This window comes from Micropterus salmoides, unplaced genomic scaffold (assembly GCF_014851395.1).
Source record: "Micropterus salmoides isolate LMB-PRFRI ecotype aquatic unplaced genomic scaffold, ASM1485139v1 Ms_hic_scaffold_12, whole genome shotgun sequence".
Taxonomy (NCBI): Eukaryota; Metazoa; Chordata; class Actinopteri; order Centrarchiformes; family Centrarchidae; genus Micropterus; species Micropterus salmoides.
The window spans coordinates 28,576,153-28,594,205 of record NW_024040263.1 but is presented as its reverse complement, the minus strand read 5'-3'; the positions used below and the strand labels follow the sequence as shown (position 1 = coordinate 28,594,205).

Genomic DNA, 18,053 nt, shown 5'->3' with positions numbered 1-18,053 from the left:
CGTGTTGTGGCTGCTTTGTGCACTTGCTGTATAGCTCTAGGGATGCACCGAATGTTCGGCCACTGAAATTAATCGGCCGAAAATAGCACAAAAAAAACGTTCAGTGTTTGGCCTAATACGTACGTTGACACGTCAGCAGTGTAGAAGCATTTTAAAGTGTCAGAGAAAGATGCAAAAATCGCCGTTTGCAGACACTGTTCTGCTGAATGTACACCTCTAAGATCTTGAATTGGCGTGCGAGGACTTATATCGTGCAAGTGGCAGTTAATAACTGTCCGAATTAAATAATATAATTTGCTACATATGATATAAATCTGATGCCATATGCATTGCCATTGAGGTCAAAGAGAGGGAGATGAGCACATTTTTTCCACACAAACTATCAGACTGGCTTCATACAGTACATTCATTGAAAACTTGCAGGTAAGTGATGTTCAAGTGCTTACCAGAGTGCAAAAAATGTATTACAAAGTCCCTACAGATATACCATATATGTTTGTCAAGAGCTAATTTATAAGTTTAATAGCATGATTTTCAGCTCTGTTTTTATCACTTCATTTTTGTGAATTCCACCTTTCACAGAGAAAGAACCCATCTAAAAATAATGTAATGTGTTTTTCATGTAAAGAATATCAACACTTGAATATCTTGGCCTACTGGTACAGTCAAATGTTTGCGTTTGCTCTGGAAAGAACATATTTCTTTGACAAAAAAGTAACTGTGAGAGTGACCTCTTTACTCTGTGATGAGTTGTGTGGCAGCGTGTTTCCATATTTGAGCTGCCATTTATTGTCTACAGTAGATAATCACCTCAGACCCTGCATGTTTGGACATGTCTCTCATTAACTGACAATGCCTCATAACACAATCGACATAGCAAATACAATAACATGGAAATATGTGCATGGATAGGAAGAGAGTACGTATGTACAGGTCAGTGATACAGTCAGCTCAGACCCAGCATGCTACAAGTAATTTCAGCACAATAGCTTGATAGCTTGCCAAGTGCACTTTTTCAGGTAATACAACCAATTTAGCCCTACAAATGCAACTGTTACACTTGTACTGTACATTTCAACAAATCACAATGCTAACATGTTGATTCAGAGGACTTACTGATACACTGTATTTGTGCAGGGAGCTGAGGGTTCAAAATGTAGCTTCCTGTCCTCCACAGAAAAACGCAGTAGGTCGTTTTAGCTGCACAAAATTACGACTCATGTTTACGTTTATTGTGGCAGCGACCTCTAGTGGCCGTACAACACACACGACAAAGATATTCACAAAGATTTCCCTGTAATCTTTAGTTTCCTGACATGAGTAGCAGGCCAATAGTAAAGCACTTGCAATGTCTACACTGTGTAGCGAAAGCAGCACATTAGCAGCACCGCAGCAGCATTTTCAGGCTACAGAAGATGCATTCAGGCACAGTATTGAGTGTTACAGAGTCAGTGTTCAGAGCCAACACACAATCACTGTAGTTACGTGCATGAAACAGAACAACATAGACCTGAAGGGTAGAAATATGTTTCAGGTTGTGATATACGTGCTCATAGTACAAGTGAAATATGAGCCATTACCCTAGCCGTTACTATTGATAAAAATAGTCTGTTCTGTCAGACGCAACAAGCCATGTTAGGCAAATCAAGTGGGTGTCTTCCAAAGTTAAAGACTTTTTAGTACAAGTATCCTTCTTTGTGTTAATATCCCTCCTTAGAAGCTCAGCATATTTGTTCATTTTTTAGCTGACGCTTTTATCCAAAGCGACTTACAATTGCTATACATGTCAGAGGAGCATCCAGGGGTTGCTCAGGGACACAATGGTGGATTGACTATCCCACAAAGACTATAACTTTGGAAGCTTCCAGCTTGATCTCTCAGACTGCTGAGGCCTCATGATAGTGATGGTAGTTTTTGCTTTTGAATGGATTTTTAGCCATGGTAGAGGCATGGCTCGAGGGATAGTAATGTTGGTCGGCTGGTCAACTAATAGATCCAGACTGAAATATTCTGACAAATATTGGATTGATTGTCTTTATCATGACTTTGGTGATTTCCTGACTTTTTCGCTAGCGCCACCATGAGGCTGACATTTATGGTATGAAGTGAAATAACTTGACAACTTTTAAATGGATTGGCATGCAATTTAATTTTTCCCTAAGGGATGGTTTGTAATAAGTTTGAAAACACAGTGGAAACACAGTGTAGATGGAACATGTTTACAGCATTTTAAAACGGATGGAAAGAATCTGGGTGTGGACAGAAAACAAGCAACTCTCTCCAGTCTCTCACTAACTACCATCAGTATGCCCTTGAGCAAGGTTGTCTCTCACATCCTTCTGTCCTCCTTCCTTTTATTCCTCTATTTCTCACCCCTCCTTCTTCCTTCCATCCAATCATCTGCCCTCCCTGTGGCTCATCAATATATCAACCGCCCTTATTCTCTCTTTATCGCCCTCTCTGAGGCAGTGCTGCGTACATTAAATATTTAGAGACAGGCGGTCTAGTGCAACAGCCCGGCAACCTCTCCACTGAGAGAGAGCGAGAGAAAGAGAGACAGGCAGAGTAAGCAGGGTCCTTTCTCTCACTCTCTATCTCTGCCACTCCAGGGAGGGGAGTCTCCGGAAGAGCCCGAAGGGTAGGAGCGCCCCATTCTCCCTCCGGGTATCACTGAGCGCGTGTCAGGGGTCATCACAGGGTGAACAGTATTGTCTGAATGTCAAAACGCTGTGGAAGTCGATGTGGTGAGGGCAGAGGAAAACAGAAACGGCCACATGAGGAAAAAAAGAGGAGGAGGAGATATGTGGCGTCAGTGTGGGAGGAAATCCTCAAATTAGGTTAAGCACATTTTTCTTTTTTTTCTCTGTAGATGTTTGTGTTTGGTTGGAATTTGTTTGATTGGTTTTTGATGTAGCAAAGAGAGTAACGTGCATTCAGAGGGATACACAGACATTGTTGTTTGCCCTCTTGATTTTTTACAACACTCAATACTTCCTTCCAGCTCTCAGTTCTCAACCCTGAATGTGTTTCTATGTGTGTGTGTTTGTGTCTGTACCTTTTGTGTAAACTCATTCTTTTCCTCCCACACTTGAAGTCGTGAGCAGACAAACCGGCATGGCAGTGAGAAAAGAAAAGGAATATATCTCTCCCTTGCTTGAGAGCAAACAACAAGTGATCTTTTGTGCTTTTGTGTAAGAGGCAGATCCAGTGAAAACACCTATTAAATATCTTAATAATCACTTTAACTTCTCAAAAACAACTCTCTTCTATAATAATGATGACTGGCTAACTGCTAAGTGTTCAAAGCTATCTACAGCACTATTATACCTTTGCACAGGGTAGCATAGACATGCACTATCCTAATGCATCACAGAGAGCTGAGCTTTGTTCTCTTTTATGGTGGGAACCCCGAATTTAACTTAACATTGGCTGTTTTAGAGTCAAAATAGAGTTGGATACTCCCCCACTCCAAAATCCCGCAAACATCCAAAAGCACCCACTCCCACAATGTCAGTGCTGACAACCAAAATGGATGAAAGCAAAACCTTTTAACCAGTTTTTAAAAGCTTTTTTAAAAAACTGAATGTAATATGATAGCAGAGAAGAAGAAAAAACACAGAAGACGGAGTAACAATACGTGAAAGCAAGTACTTGATAATGTGGTTAATTTGTGCCGTGTGTGTAAGACAACATTCCATTCATTCCTGAAGCGCTAAACCAGCAGGACTAGAGGACCAGTTACAGCCACACACACACATGCATGGACACACAACTGAGTCTCTTTATCAAACTGTGCTTGCAGAGCTAGCTGGTCGACGTGACGCAAATTAGTGGTCATGGTTTGTGGTGCACCGGGGAGTAGAAGAGGAAGTTACAGTGATAAGTCAGACCAGCCAAATATTTGCCAAACATGTTTTCGTTTATTCTTAAATCTGAACTAAATAAAAAGTGAATAAAGACAATGTAATTGTTTCCAATAATGTATAACATTCCATAGATAAATTAATTATTATTATTATTCTTTTCTGTACTTCTCTGTCATTGTCCAGTGGCATCCTTTTTTTAGAGGGAATTGCCTAAAGCTGATTTTATCAACCAAAAGATGGAATAAAACTGCACAAGCTTGAAAAAAAATTTGGTGAACCAATTAAAATACATAAAAACTGTATCTGAGGGTCTGAGGGTCCTCCCCCAGAAAATTGGAGCGTTAAACACTTAATTTCCTGCATTCTGGAGACATTTTCTGCTCCAATTTACGGTGGAAATATCTTTATTTGTATGAAGGGAAACAAAAAATTCAGCTCGCAGATGACAATTCATAAATGTAAAAATACAACACAATATAATGCAGTAATCAGCAGCGTGGTGTTTTTTTTTCAGTTTTAATTACTTTTTTTGGACAATGCACGTTTGTTTCTTCTAAATGTTTTCCTATTGTGCAAATAAATTTTTCTCAAAGCATTTTCTTTTGTTAGTTAACATTTCTAAGTGCATTTTAACATTTTAACAAATGCTTTCAAAAAGTGATGGGGACAAAATCAGCCATTTCAAAATGTGGTGGGGACATGTCTCCAGCCTCCACAGTGTAAATGACACCTATGCTCCCTATATAAAACACACTCAGTATTTAACTCTACACACATTAGGTTACTTTACTCTACAGTGAGCATTAAATTGGGATTTTAGAAACTTACAGTATCAGTAAAAAAGTAATTTTGTGTCAGTGGATAGTTCAATGATTTTTTGCATATAATAAACGTAGAGCATCTTATTGTTAGCAGAAATCAGTGTACGTGCCATTGACACTACGTATTTCGTTCCATTGTGATCATTTTGAGGGCACTGTATAGTGCATAAATGTAATATTTAAAATTTGGACACCGAAAATATATCTTTTTCAAAATATACAGCACACAATATCAATAATGTCTCAACAAGCTGTAAGAGGCAAAACAAATGTGTAAAATCTGTATTATTTTGAACTACTAACTAATATTTTGTTAAGAAATTAGCACCATTCTATAACTTTTAAGTTTGAATAAATAAAGTGGATTGTGGACTGTGGATTTTTGCTGTTTTATATGTATAAACAATCAAACTAACTTCATCATTTAGCTAACTCTAGCAGTTAGCTTGTTAGTTACCGAGTGACTGACAGATGGTGGATATTGGCAGGCAGAAGAAATTCCCAAATAAACTTTTGTTCATAATATCACAGTTTTAAGCTTAAACGCTTGGAATCTGAGAAGCAGCTCGTCCTGCTAGTCTGTGAAACTTAAGCTTCAGCTGCTAAAGTGTAGAGCCGTATAACAAGGCATCAGATATCTAAACTTTGAGTTAAGTTGTCTAAGCTAACTCTCCCCCAATTTGTCAGTATTATAAGCGGACAACTATGTAGTTGTAACAAATATTTTCCAGGGTTACCACACCAATGTGTTTAAGATTTCATATACTCATAGACATAATGCGGGTCTGGAGGAAATGTATGTCTGAAGTGGCCAATTAGCCACAGTGTGTTTTTCACTGACATTGACATAAGAATCACTGGAAGAATCAACTGTTACTGGCTGAAATCTGTGAGGTACTGTCTTAGTCAGTTATTTGAGCCAGTGTTTTGCCCAGGGCCAGTGGAGACATCTCCTTGCTCCACCCAGAACAACAACAAGTGAACCAAAGCCTTTCCGTCTACAAAGCAAAGAGAAAGCCAAAATGTTCCAAGAAAATCCTCATGGCTTCAGGTCTGGCAGATGGGGGATGATGAAACAGGCAGAAACAGTGTGGTTATAATTTGCTTCTGGTACTGTTATTCTTCCCATGCCATTGTCACATCGCGATCAAAAAGAAGTGTGAGGTCCTTTGCATTTTGGTGGCAGGTGTTTTTACTGTTACGGTTTTGCATTGGGCTGATCACAAACAGTGTCTTCAGCACAAATAATAAATAACAATGAAGTTTGCTTTTCTGCACAATCTTTTTCTTCGTCCATTCTGTCATAACTGCTCCTGGTAACTTCTTAGTTCATCTTCTATTTACTCCAACCAGACGGCTGAAGCTGCTGTGCCCTCCCTGTGCTCCATTAGATGTTTTTGAGAAAAAAGCCCCAGTGCTCAGCCAGAACACTTGGGAACAACAAATATAAAGCTTTCACCAGAAGTGCTTCATTGATTAAGGAGTGGTGAAACAAGCTGGAGAACATCAGCTATGGTATATTGTTTGTCTATAAGTGCGTCTTTTGAGTGTTTGACTGCTCTTTTGATTACGTCATCTCATTCCACCCTCTTCTTTTGCAATGGTTTGATGGCACCTGACTGAATTACCTTCACTAACTGTTGATCTGAATGCACCAACTCTTACTATCCATTAAACAGCAGCAGGAAACGCGTCACAGGAAATAAGATAAAACGTGTTTCTGAAACACATAATTATGTTTTCTGTTCTTGTTTCAAAATACTAACAGGGATAAAACATATCTTTTACTGCAGACACAGCATTTGTATATCATCCAACCTGTCGAATGTGACAAACTGGCGGTAGATATTCTACAATAGTCACTAGCGCCAGTCGGTGTGGCATGTGGGTGTGTAGCACACATTTTTTGAGACTCAGGGCTTTTCATTTCAAGATGGTTTAGTTCAAAGGTTTTTCTTTTTTTTCTTTCTCACTTTATTGCATACAAAAGCTCAAACAGGCTAGATGACATTACTTCATTACAATGCAAATGAGAACATGACTGTGAGTAAGTAATGATAAAATTAACAGATCCCTCTGCACGCTGCGTTGAAGGAGGATGTCAGCACCGAGGTCCAGAACTTCAGACAGTGGGCTACTTCAAGGGGGAGATTTTCTTGGATGAAAAGAGACGCTTTTATGAGTCCTATGAGTGGAAGATGAGTCTCCTGGCATTCCTGCATGTTGGGGTGTGGATGAACAGCCTGATGGCCTTTAAGAAAGGCTTCATGGGAAATGTTTTGGGAGAGGGCTTTGTCCTCGGTGGGATCTTCGTCATTGGACAAGGCCAGCAGGGAATACTTCTGGAGCACAGAGAGATTGAATTGGGAGATAAAGTCAAAACTGGAGATGAATATCACAAGAACTCATGTCTTTAGAGGAATAATACTTTTTATTAACTCTGGTGAATCTTGTATCTGTTCAAAACCATGTTCTTGACCATTTTATTACCTTGACAAACCAATGCCATTCAGAGCTAAGAAAGTATACTACCATACTACTATACAAATTGCAGTGTAAACGCACAGGTGGGTCCAGGGTATAACTGGATCAAAGTGGCCTGCAGACAGACATGTCCTGGTTTCTCTGTAGTGTCCGAGGGTTTTTGGAGTTTCAGTGGACCCAAAGATTGCAATAGACCCGAGTACAGACTAGCTAGAGAGAGGAGATTAAGTGTACTTCTCTGTTTATTCTCTTTTCAGAATAATTGTAACTTTTTGTAAATTGTAAGTTATTTGCTCAATCCCTCAGCCTGTTTTTATTTTACATTTAACTCTTTTAACCCTGATTGTACACTGCACTGTAACTTTTATTATTTTTTAATGTGTATTTTTTCAATTTCCCTGTGTTGCTTTTAAACTTCTTTATATTTCCCTGTTGCTTTTATGTTTTATGTAAAGCACTTTGAATTACCTTGTTGTTGAAATGTGCTATACAAATAAACTTGCCTTGCCTTGCCTTGTCTTGTAGAGCATCTATTTATAGTGTGTGAGAAAAGAACCGTTTGATAAATAATATACTATTTTGCCAGCAGGATCAAATTGCTTACAGGATATTCAACCTTCATTTAATTAGAATACATTTGTTGTTCCAAACACTTGACTTATTATTTTACAGGAATTGTATAACAAAGATAAAGTATGTCCATGAATAGATATGAGTTAACAATTAGTTTACAATTGTTCCTCTGTATAGCTGTGTAGCAGATTGTGCAGCCATGTCTGGTTTATGCTCTATGGCATTCTTCTAACACTCATTGACTTACTAATTCTTCACAGAATGTTCAGTTTGTACGCCTCCCGCCATTTTGGAGGATACTGCAACTGAAGCTCTTTGTGCGCTTGTAGCTCGTGCCATTTGCACCACAGTGTCTCGCGAGAGCATAAACAAAGTTTAAAAGCCTCCTGAGGATGTGATTCAGGACTGTTGGCGCCTATTCATTTGGAAAGAGAAACAGCCAGCGGGGAAACTCCAACACTTGACCGACCAATGGCGCAACTTCATAAATCAATAGGGCAGAGGCCAAGTTCAGCCCTGACCAAACGTAGCAAACCATTTATTTAAATCGAAATGGTGGTGCCTTGAATGCTCTGTTGTGCACGCAAATGCATTGCTCTTCACCTTCAACCTTTGTAATATGGCAGTGTTTACATGTGGCTGGTGATTGGGTAACACCTCTGACACACCCACCAAACAAGAGAAAACATACCCCCGCACACTGTTTCAAGAAAACCCGGAAACCGTAGCAAAACATCTTGAGATTGAACTTGCCCAGAGACAGACTTTAGTCAAACAAAGGGCTTATAAAAACAAGGCAAAAGCTGAGTGCTTAGGGTTAGTGGGTTGTGTGTGTCTGAATGTCTGAAAATTGTGTAACACAAGTTTACGCTTGTATCAAGATCTCGGGAGGTAGCTAAGCCCTGTCTTGGAAACACGTTTCCAACCAAGTAGGCACATCAGTTGTGTTTTAACAGGTAGCTTGTAGAACGGGAATATGTGAAGCCTATTTGATAAACACAACACGGGACAGACGCACCTTCATTACTGGCAACAACAAAATTATGTGGTCCCACTAGAAGTTTTGAAAACTCCACCCGTTTTGCTCTGTCCTCTGCGACTTCCCCGAACACTTCAGAAAAATGTGCACTGTACGCAGCTCAAATTGCAATGTGTCTGTTTGGGCCTTTTCGCATTCATACGGCATTTGCTGCGGATACTAACTGCTATCCCACACAAGTGTTTGACATATAATGTTGATCACTGGAACTAATGCAAGAATCACATCGTCAATAGTCATTTAACACTGAAACAGGAAAGATAAATGAATAATATCCAATGAAGTGGACGCAGAGACATGTTTTAATTGCTATGCATATTGAGTGAAGGTGTGCATGTGTGTGAGTGGTGGTCTGCAGCATGTGTGGTGGTGAATGACTGCAAGTGTGAGTACATGAGTGTGTGTTGGTGGGATGGTTAGAAAGAGACAAGGGAGCACATATGGCCTGAACAGTCGGGGATGCAACTCAGAACTCCCACATGACACGGCAGATAAAAATAAAAGCTGGAGAGACACACTGAGAGAGAGAGAGAGAGAGCGACAGTGAGGTAGTGAAACGGCAACTTCTGCAACAGAACATTGAATTAAACCACATGCCTCACACTGTGCGTGTGAATGTGTGCATGCAAGCCTGTGATCATTCTTTGGTGTTGACATGGTGATTGGGAAGAGGAGTGTCGTGTATGGTTATAACCAGGCAATGTAAAAGTACCTGTGATTCCCAACATTACTTTATATCACAAGCTATCATCAGTCACATGTTCACCGCATTGAAGATCAGGTTTTCATGTGACACTATTATTATATTATATTATATTATCCATCCATCCATCGTCAACCGCTTATCCTGTGTACAGGGTCGCGGGGGGGTTGGAGCCTATCCCAGCTGACACTGGGCAAAAGGCGGGGTACACCCTGAACAGGTCGCCAATCCATCGCAGTATATTATATTATATTATATTATATTATATAGTGTTAGATCCTGGTTGCAAATACTAAGATGTGAATCACAGGGTTGTCATAAAGAATGAGCAGGGTCTTACAAGTGCTCTCATTTGAAATAAATGTCCTTATCTTTTTCATGCATGTGACAGAAGTATCTTCAACAGCTGTTTTTAAAGCACAACGGTTAGGTACTTCTCCTTATCATTGTTAAGTGGAACTGAAACTTATTCTGCTATTGCACCTTTTGTTAATCATCAATAGAAGAATCACCAAAATGCCCTAAAACGTAAACTGTGTTTAACACTACCCTATATTGTCTTTACAGGTTGTTGTTTAAATGTTTCAAAACAAAACTCAGCTCTTCCTCTATAAAACAGATTTTTGCTTGAGTTTGAGCACCTGTTGCCCGTGCACCGTGATTTCATCAGTCATTACCTGTTCACCATTATATTTTAAGCTATAATTCGCAGAAAAGGTACAAGTGGGGTTTTGCTGCATTTGAATCTACTTGTCATCTACTACTTCTATTTAGTTTAATTTTGTGAACATGTCTTGAGACAACAGATATATACCATGTAGGTTTTCTCTGATGGAAAAGGTGTAAATGACAAAAATGTTAAACTTAAGGGACTGAATGTTGAACCGTGTGTTTTTTAGGAAGCACAGTACGTTTGAGCTGTATTGAAGCTATAGCTATCAGATGCTCATCCATGTGTTCAGACCTTGTAGACTAACCGACTACATACACATGCACATTACTGAGTACTATGAAGGCTATCAGCACACAATCAATTTGATGTCATTAGCATTTCCTGCTTAAATTGTTTCAGCTGGTATTCATCAGCCTCAGAAAAGTGTTTCACCTCTTCTGACATCCTTCCCTGCAGCTTCTCTGTGACAGTTATTTCACATTTTTGAGGATATTGTCTAAATTCTGAGAAATGATCTCAATATATTTGACCTGAGACTGTGATTTCTGGTTTCAGTAGTGCACGTCACGTGAAGACTGGAGCATGATGAGCTTCTGTGGTGCATTTTAATAACATAACTACAGGGTGAATAACACCTGGGTGGTAGATTTTGGCAATGAACCTTCCAAACCCCACCTCTCCTCAGTCCATTTAAGAAATGTAATGTAGTGTAATGTTGAGGAAAAACACATTTAAGATGTTGCATTAACCTCTCATGAGCTGCCCCCCCAGCAAAAGAAATCCTAGATGGTTTGTTTCATTAGTATGTCAAGTCAAGTACAAGTAGCTAGTGTGATTTATATAACCACTTTCACATGATGCAGGTTTGAAAATGCAGTTCAGCACAACCAAAATGTGTAATAGTATTATAGTACCCTGTTAATAAAGGTAATATAGTGATAATAATTTTGTTTTCCTGCTAAGGCCAAGTTGTCTGTATTGTTTTGACACTGAAACTTTATAGTTCAACATATCAAACAGGGTTATTGTGCTTCAGTGTTGTTGGACGGTGCAGATAAAGTTTTATAGGGTTGCTGTTTTTTATTTATACAGACAGCTCATAAAAAGTGTCTCTATTATCAGTTCATATGTAACTATATCGAACACATTGTATCTTGTGGTTCTGTAGTTAATATTGTTCCATTAAATCCATGTGTAGGCTACATCGCTGCCCCAATTTATTGACCACTGGTTATTTGTTATGATACCCATTATTTCACTTGTACTATCGGGCTTATGCTTATTTCTGTACTCGTGTTTGTTGCTGACCTGTTGGTTTCTATTTGCTTATGTGAACTGTACAAACCAACACGGGCTCGGGATACACTCCGGACTCCACTTCGGGTTTTCCGAGTGTCCATCGACGGGCTCCTCACAGCCTCTAGCTGGTTGGTTTTTACTCAACTCCTGTCCTGATATCACTCCGCTGGCATGGAGTAGAAGCGGACCTGATTATTGTGATGGTGGCAAGCGGCTGCCTGTGACTACAGACTTCCGCCACTGCTTCCCATATCCGCGTTTTGCGCCGTCTGGGCTACTCTAGTTGCTTCTCAACCGGACTACCGAGGGCGCTTGTGCTCTTTCACCCAACTCAACAACATCTTCACCGGGATTTCTTTCAAACCAAAACCATATGAGATGCAAGTTCACTGGGAAACTCCGGAGCCCGGTCGGTTCAGGCAGCAAAACTTTTTCTCAAAGGACAACGCCGTAAAGCGGCGAGTGGACTGTTGCTGCCGCCGCTGCTCCTCCGCGGGACGGTTTGTGTGTATATGACCGTAGAGTTCCTGCAAACGTTCATACCTTCACGGTATTGTTGTTGTTTGTTTTTTTCCAGCGGAGTTGTTGTTGTTAGCAGCGTGGCAGCGGCTTTATTGTTGAATTCAGTTTAGAGCTTGCTTTGGTCTCACTCAAGCTAGGTGTTATTTGTGTTTTCTGGAGCGATTTGTTTGGAAACAGTGCCGAGGAAGGGAGAAGAAACGGTCACTCGCGAGCCCTTAAACTATGACCGCAAGGCTCGCAGCCCTTTAAACCTTCCCGGTTTTTGCTCGCTTCGGCGGCTGTTCGTCGGTCGTACCTCCCGGCTGCTTGGGACCCTTCTCCGGGGAGGAAAGAGAGGGAGAGGACACTAGGTGGTGGAGGTGGAGGTGGCCGGAGGAGGAGGAGGAGGAGGAGGAGGAGGTGGCCGGAGAGCTTGACGGGGAGAAAAGTTCTTCCAAAATAGCAGCCACTCGGCCCAGTGATGGGGGACTTCGCCTCCCCCGCTGCCGGACCCAACGGCAGTATCTGCATCAACAACAGCATGAACCCGGCCGCCGGGAGCGTGGTGCCCGCCGGGGCGGTGGGGATACCTAAGCACAGCACGGTGGTGGAGAGGCTGAGGCAGCGGATAGAGGGCTGCCGGAGACACCACGTAAACTGCGAGAACAGGTACCAGCAAGCGCACGCCGAGCAGCTGGAGATAGAGCGGAGGGAGACGGTCAGCCTGTACCAGCGGAGTCTGGAGCAGAGGGCCAAGAAGTCGGCCGGCGGCAGCAGCAAGCAAACGCAGAGCAAGCAGCCGGACCCGGACTCTGCCTCCTCCACGGAACAGAGGAATAACACGCTAATAGCGGTAAGGACGAGCTCTCAATCACGGCCAAGACTGCCCTGAGACCCCCCCCCCCCCCCAATTCACACATAAACACAGCACACACACTCTCTTTCTTCCCCCCTCCATTTCTCTGTCTCCAAAAAATCTTGAGCCCCCATCAAGGTGCAAACTCCACTACTACTACTACTACTACTACCACCACTACTACTTGTTCACCACTGTGAAAACTTGTTGAAAACACGTTCACTGAGCGCTGGCAATTGCTTTGGAAACACACACTTCACTTTTTCAAACCAGAGTGCCAACTAGTGCTTTTGTTTACAAAGAAATCCAGCCCTTGTTGAAGAAAAATGGGCTGCTAGGGCTTGAATGCTGCAGGATTTGGAAATGAGATGCCTGACAGCTGATATCTGATCTTTTGCAAGATCAGTGCTGCTCAATGCTCAAAGGAAGGCTGGAAGTTTGGAAGGCGCTGCTAATTGTAAAGTTAAGATTTTCACCTCAGAAACTTTTAACCTACTTCTGGAGGCTGGCTGCTTTTTGTTGCAGGCAAACAACTTCTCCTTTCTTGTTCTTTCTTTATGGCTGCATATTATTGTTCTGCAAGACAGGCAACATTAACGTTGCAATATTGCTTCCTCACTCTCAGCATTAGCAGTTTGTGCTCCAGCCTTGTTCTGTAACCTTTTGTGACATAGTCTCAAAATCAACAGCCAGCCCCCCGGTGCTGCAAACGCCTAATCATAACCACCTCCTCACCAAAGGTACCCTGCCATCAGAATTGAAAATTATTTCAGACGGCTGCCACAGTAGTTACTGAACATGTTTTATACTGGAAGTAACTTTGTAATTCAAAAGTAACTGTGAAACACAAAATAATACAGAAACATATTTTATAAGGAGGCCCAACTTCTATCACAAAACTGCATGTCCTTGTAACAATAATGTAATTATGCTTTTAAGAAATAGACATACTGTAAGCCCAACAGAGACAATATAAAGTCATTGTAGGCTTTACAGAAATGCTACAGTGATTTTGTGATGTTGGGGAGCAGTGGTAACATATGGAGGATTGTTGAGTATATTATGTCTAATGAGTATCTTGGTTTGGAGTCCTTTTTTTATTTTTGTTGAGCAGGTCTGCAGATCAGACCTTTTTTTTTTTTTATGATCAGATTTTTTAATTTGCAAAGAAAATGTCCTGATGTTTGGCCGTCACTGCATGCATGACAGAGATGGAGACAGACACCGGCGAACTGTGTAGTGTCCCCTGTTCACACCAAGTCTCCTGTGGGCAAGCTCCGGTTTCCTTTTTAGAAAGGACCAAAGGATACACGTTGGGAATGTCAACATTGTTATCCCCTTTGTTGCTGCAATGAGCCGAGTTCCTCCCCTTTTGAAATGCAAAATCAGCACGTCTTTAATTTTGAGACGGCCTTAGTCGCTATTTAAGAGCCACACAAGCCTGACCAGCTACAGCTTGAGAGAGCAGCAGTGATTTTAATAGTGCGGGACCTCCCAGCGGCCCTTGTGGACATTAAACCGAACCGCCCATTAGATGGCCGGCAACAAATGCTCAGAGAATGGAGGGATTACTGCTTAAAGACACAGTGGCATCCCTCTTCTCTGGCGACACCTCAAATGCATACTCACAGCATTCAAGAGCTAAATTACAGAGTGTTTGGTGTTGGTATCCTTTTTATGCTACAAGTTCTTGTCATTGTTTAGGCATGAATTGTAAAGGAGATGAAAGGAAATGAGAGAAAAATCCTTCCCTCCTGTTTTTCCTCTGAAGAACCGAGCTGCAGCTAGATGGCTGTATGTAGTCACTGCAGAAGCAGGCATTCTAGGAAAGTAAAGTACGTTGTTAAAGTAACAACACACATCGCATGCACCCAAATACCTAGAGGGCCCTAATCTGTAGGGGTTATGTTACAGACTGTTCTTGGAAGTATATTGTGTTGGGAAGGTGTTTTTGAAGGAAGTTTCACGTAGAAGATTAGTACAGTGGCATCATGATGTGTATTAAGCCTTTATAATATAAAGCTAAAATGACACAGACTCTTTGGCTGTGAAGTGTGTTCCTGCTGTTGAAACTGGTTGGTTTGCAGCATCATTATGGTAATTGTCCGTTCAAAGAATGTCAGGAATGTCTACAATGTACAAAATTAAACAGATTAAATATGTGGAAATCTGTGTGTTTCTAAGAGATAAAAGCAGCAAGACAGTGTTTGAAATGGCAAGACACTGGGTTATCCAGTTATGGCAGATAAGAGTTAGAAATTGGAACTAATACTTTCTCTTAAATCCACGGTCCACACAGTTTCAGTGTGATTTCATGAGCATATTGTATTGTCATGTGCATCCCAGTACACTGAGCTTTAGTCTAAAGGTTCTCAGACACACCCACATCGTGGCACTGGGAAGCCTATAATTATGGAATATGTGTGTTTGTGTTTATAGGATAACTATTAGTGAGAAAGGAAAAGAAGACACTGGGAGCTATTCTGTCTTTCCCACCATTTCTTTGACATCATTCAGGGAGTAATAATAGTGAAGTACAAAACATTCATATCAGTAGCTACAGGTAAAGAGCACTGGGGATGTGATATTCCCATTGCAGCCTGGATGTGAGGTCGGAAACAGTCTGTGATTGTTGACTCTCTGACTGATATTCACTTTCACAAGATGGACACTTCCAAACTTGTAATTGTCTGGTAATGAGAGGGTCGTGTGTGAAACAACAGGCCACCTTTCTTTCTGCCAACAACCATGTATCCCGTTGCAGTCACACTGAGATAACCAAGAATTCGTTGACATATTAATAACTTCTACACTCTTGATACTATATATAGTTAGACAGGTGAAATAATGGTATAGAAGCAAATGGAGGGGCTAATTGTAAAGCTGGAAGTTGAAGTTCCAATGCGGGATGTTCATGGTGTGTTGTTACCTCCCTGTCCATTACACACACACACGCACGCACACAAATTTTATATTTAAATAAAATGGTCCTCAACAATGGCTTCCACAACAACACGAAAATCCACACCCACCTAACTGATTAACCTTACTAATATTGTAATTTATTACATATTTATTAACTCCTCATTTGGCATACAATGAAACAGACAAAATTCGTACATAAAGTCGGATTTATAGTTGTGCGTTGAGAGGCAAGAGAGTGTAGCTACAGACATGTCGGGGCTGTTACGGTGGCGGGAATACCCTGAACGTACCACAAGAACTGTGATTGGTCAGCTCGGGTTGCTTGTGTTTTCTCGTGTAAGCTTCTGACATTGTTTAAGAATGTTGACAGTGAAGACATTATGAATCAAGTTGAGGAAAGGCTCTGTGATGTTTCCCTTTTTAGTTACATGCAGTATGTCCAGCTGGTGTTGCAGTGGTGCTATCAACAGGTGAAAGCTGAACAACACATAACCAGGCTAGGAATTGGTTATTGTAGAGGAAACACAACACTTTGGTGTTCACATGACATTGTTATGTTAATTCCATTTATAAATTATAGTGCAGTCCTTTCTTTAAAAGTGTCCATTATCCATTATAAAATCCATTATTGTGTTAAATGCAAGGCCTGTATTTGGGCACTGATTTGTTGGGCCTTCCCTTTAAGTTTAAATGGTTGTTTCAATTATGACTCTCATGGTTCGTGGTCCAATCTCAAATGCACCGGACCGCTCAGTCATTACAACACCAGAGCATCAGAAAAAAAAACAGAAGTCATTATGGCTTTATTTATAACAGTACACGAGTATTTATGAATAATCGTGTACTGTTAGATGTCATCAGTGTGTGATGAAGTTGCATAAAGGTTATCTTCCCAGAATGACAACCTACAGCGAACAGGTGTGAGCAGGTTCATCACACATGTTGGTAGAAAGGGTGTTGGTGATGGCAGTAACAGCGACGCACCACAAAACACAGCACGTCCTCCGGCTCTGCTAAAAACAAAAATTGTACTCAATATCTTAATAGCTGATGTGTTTTCTCTGTGATCTTGATGGAAGCACATGTGAAGATCAAGCCTGTGACCTTATAGTTACAGGCACGTGTCTCTGAACCAATGGGCCACGGTGCTGCTTAAAAAACAGAATTGTGGCATGTACTTTTTGACAAAACATCCAGTCAGATCGGATTACCTAATCGCTAACAAGTTTACAGCTGCAAGGCCGAGGTGCACTGTGAGGGGCTCGTTAGTTCCACTAAAACACAGGAGCTCAGGACACTCTGTCTTCAGCTCTGCTCGCTCCTTGGCATCCACCTCGCCGAGGAATGTCTCACACACACACACACACACACACAAACACACACAAGTTATCCTGCTCAGCTCTTGGCAGCAGAGGCCGGAGTGTGGGCGGCTGAGTTTTCATGAATCCGAGGCCTTCCCTCACTCTCCCTTCCTCTCCTCTCCTCCCTCCCTTCCTCTGTTCACCACTTCTCTGGTTTCAGTGTTAGCACAGCGCTAATGTAGTGTAGATGGCTCTTGGTGGCTATAGCATTGTTAGTGTCAGCTGGGACTGTTGCCCAAGTGCTATATTTAAACCACTGAGCTGGCACGGAGCTAACACTCACCAGTACGTACATGCACACACGCAGTGTGTGACGTCGACGTACACCCGTGACAACACAGGCATGCTGTTTTCAACTCATTACATGCTAATTTCACAGACGCCCTGTTTGTTTTTTTTATTGACCGTGTCTTTCAAACTGTTCCTTTTTATCTTTTCTGCTCTCAAGAGCACTTTATTCAAATTTTCGTCACTCTTTTTTTCTCTCCCTTGTCCCTCAGTCCCTACACTCGCGCTAACTCGGGATGTTTTTTATTTGGGACGGCTGCAACCACATTCCCTTCCACCCACGCTAGTTCACATGTTCTACACTGCAGGAACACACACACGTTCAGCACAGACCCTTGAATATGCGAGGGAGCAGTTTTCGCCTCCGTTTAGGCTGATGGAGCAACAACAAAATCCCGTCCAGAAAATTTTATTTAAACTTTATTTTAAATAAAGTTAAAGGCTATTTACGCTAGTAATTAATGATAGTGAGCGATAATTCCTCTGTCATGCACACGCATACTTGCAAGCTTAGTCTGCCTATTAAGAAGGTTGCGCTTACATAATCACTGATAGTTCAACAGGGTATGGCAGAAGGCCTTGTTCATGTTTCAGTCCTCAAATATTTGCTCAACTAGTTTCATGGGCTTTTTTAGTCTTCTCACCTCATGTCAACTGTGTTAGA

General features: G+C 41.4%; 1 protein-coding gene across 1 annotated transcript in view; it reads left to right on the top strand.

Moving 5' to 3' along the window:
• Window positions 1-11,526: 11,526 nt before the first annotated feature.
• maml3 (mastermind-like transcriptional coactivator 3) overlaps window positions 11,527-18,053 on the top strand; it is a 110,787-nt gene continuing 104,260 nt past the window's right edge. The window contains exon 1 of the mRNA XM_038714384.1: window positions 11,527-12,812. Within this exon, the coding sequence (XP_038570312.1) occupies window positions 12,441-12,812 (372 nt within the window). The 5' untranslated portion in view covers window positions 11,527-12,440. The remainder of the gene's footprint in view (window positions 12,813-18,053) is intronic.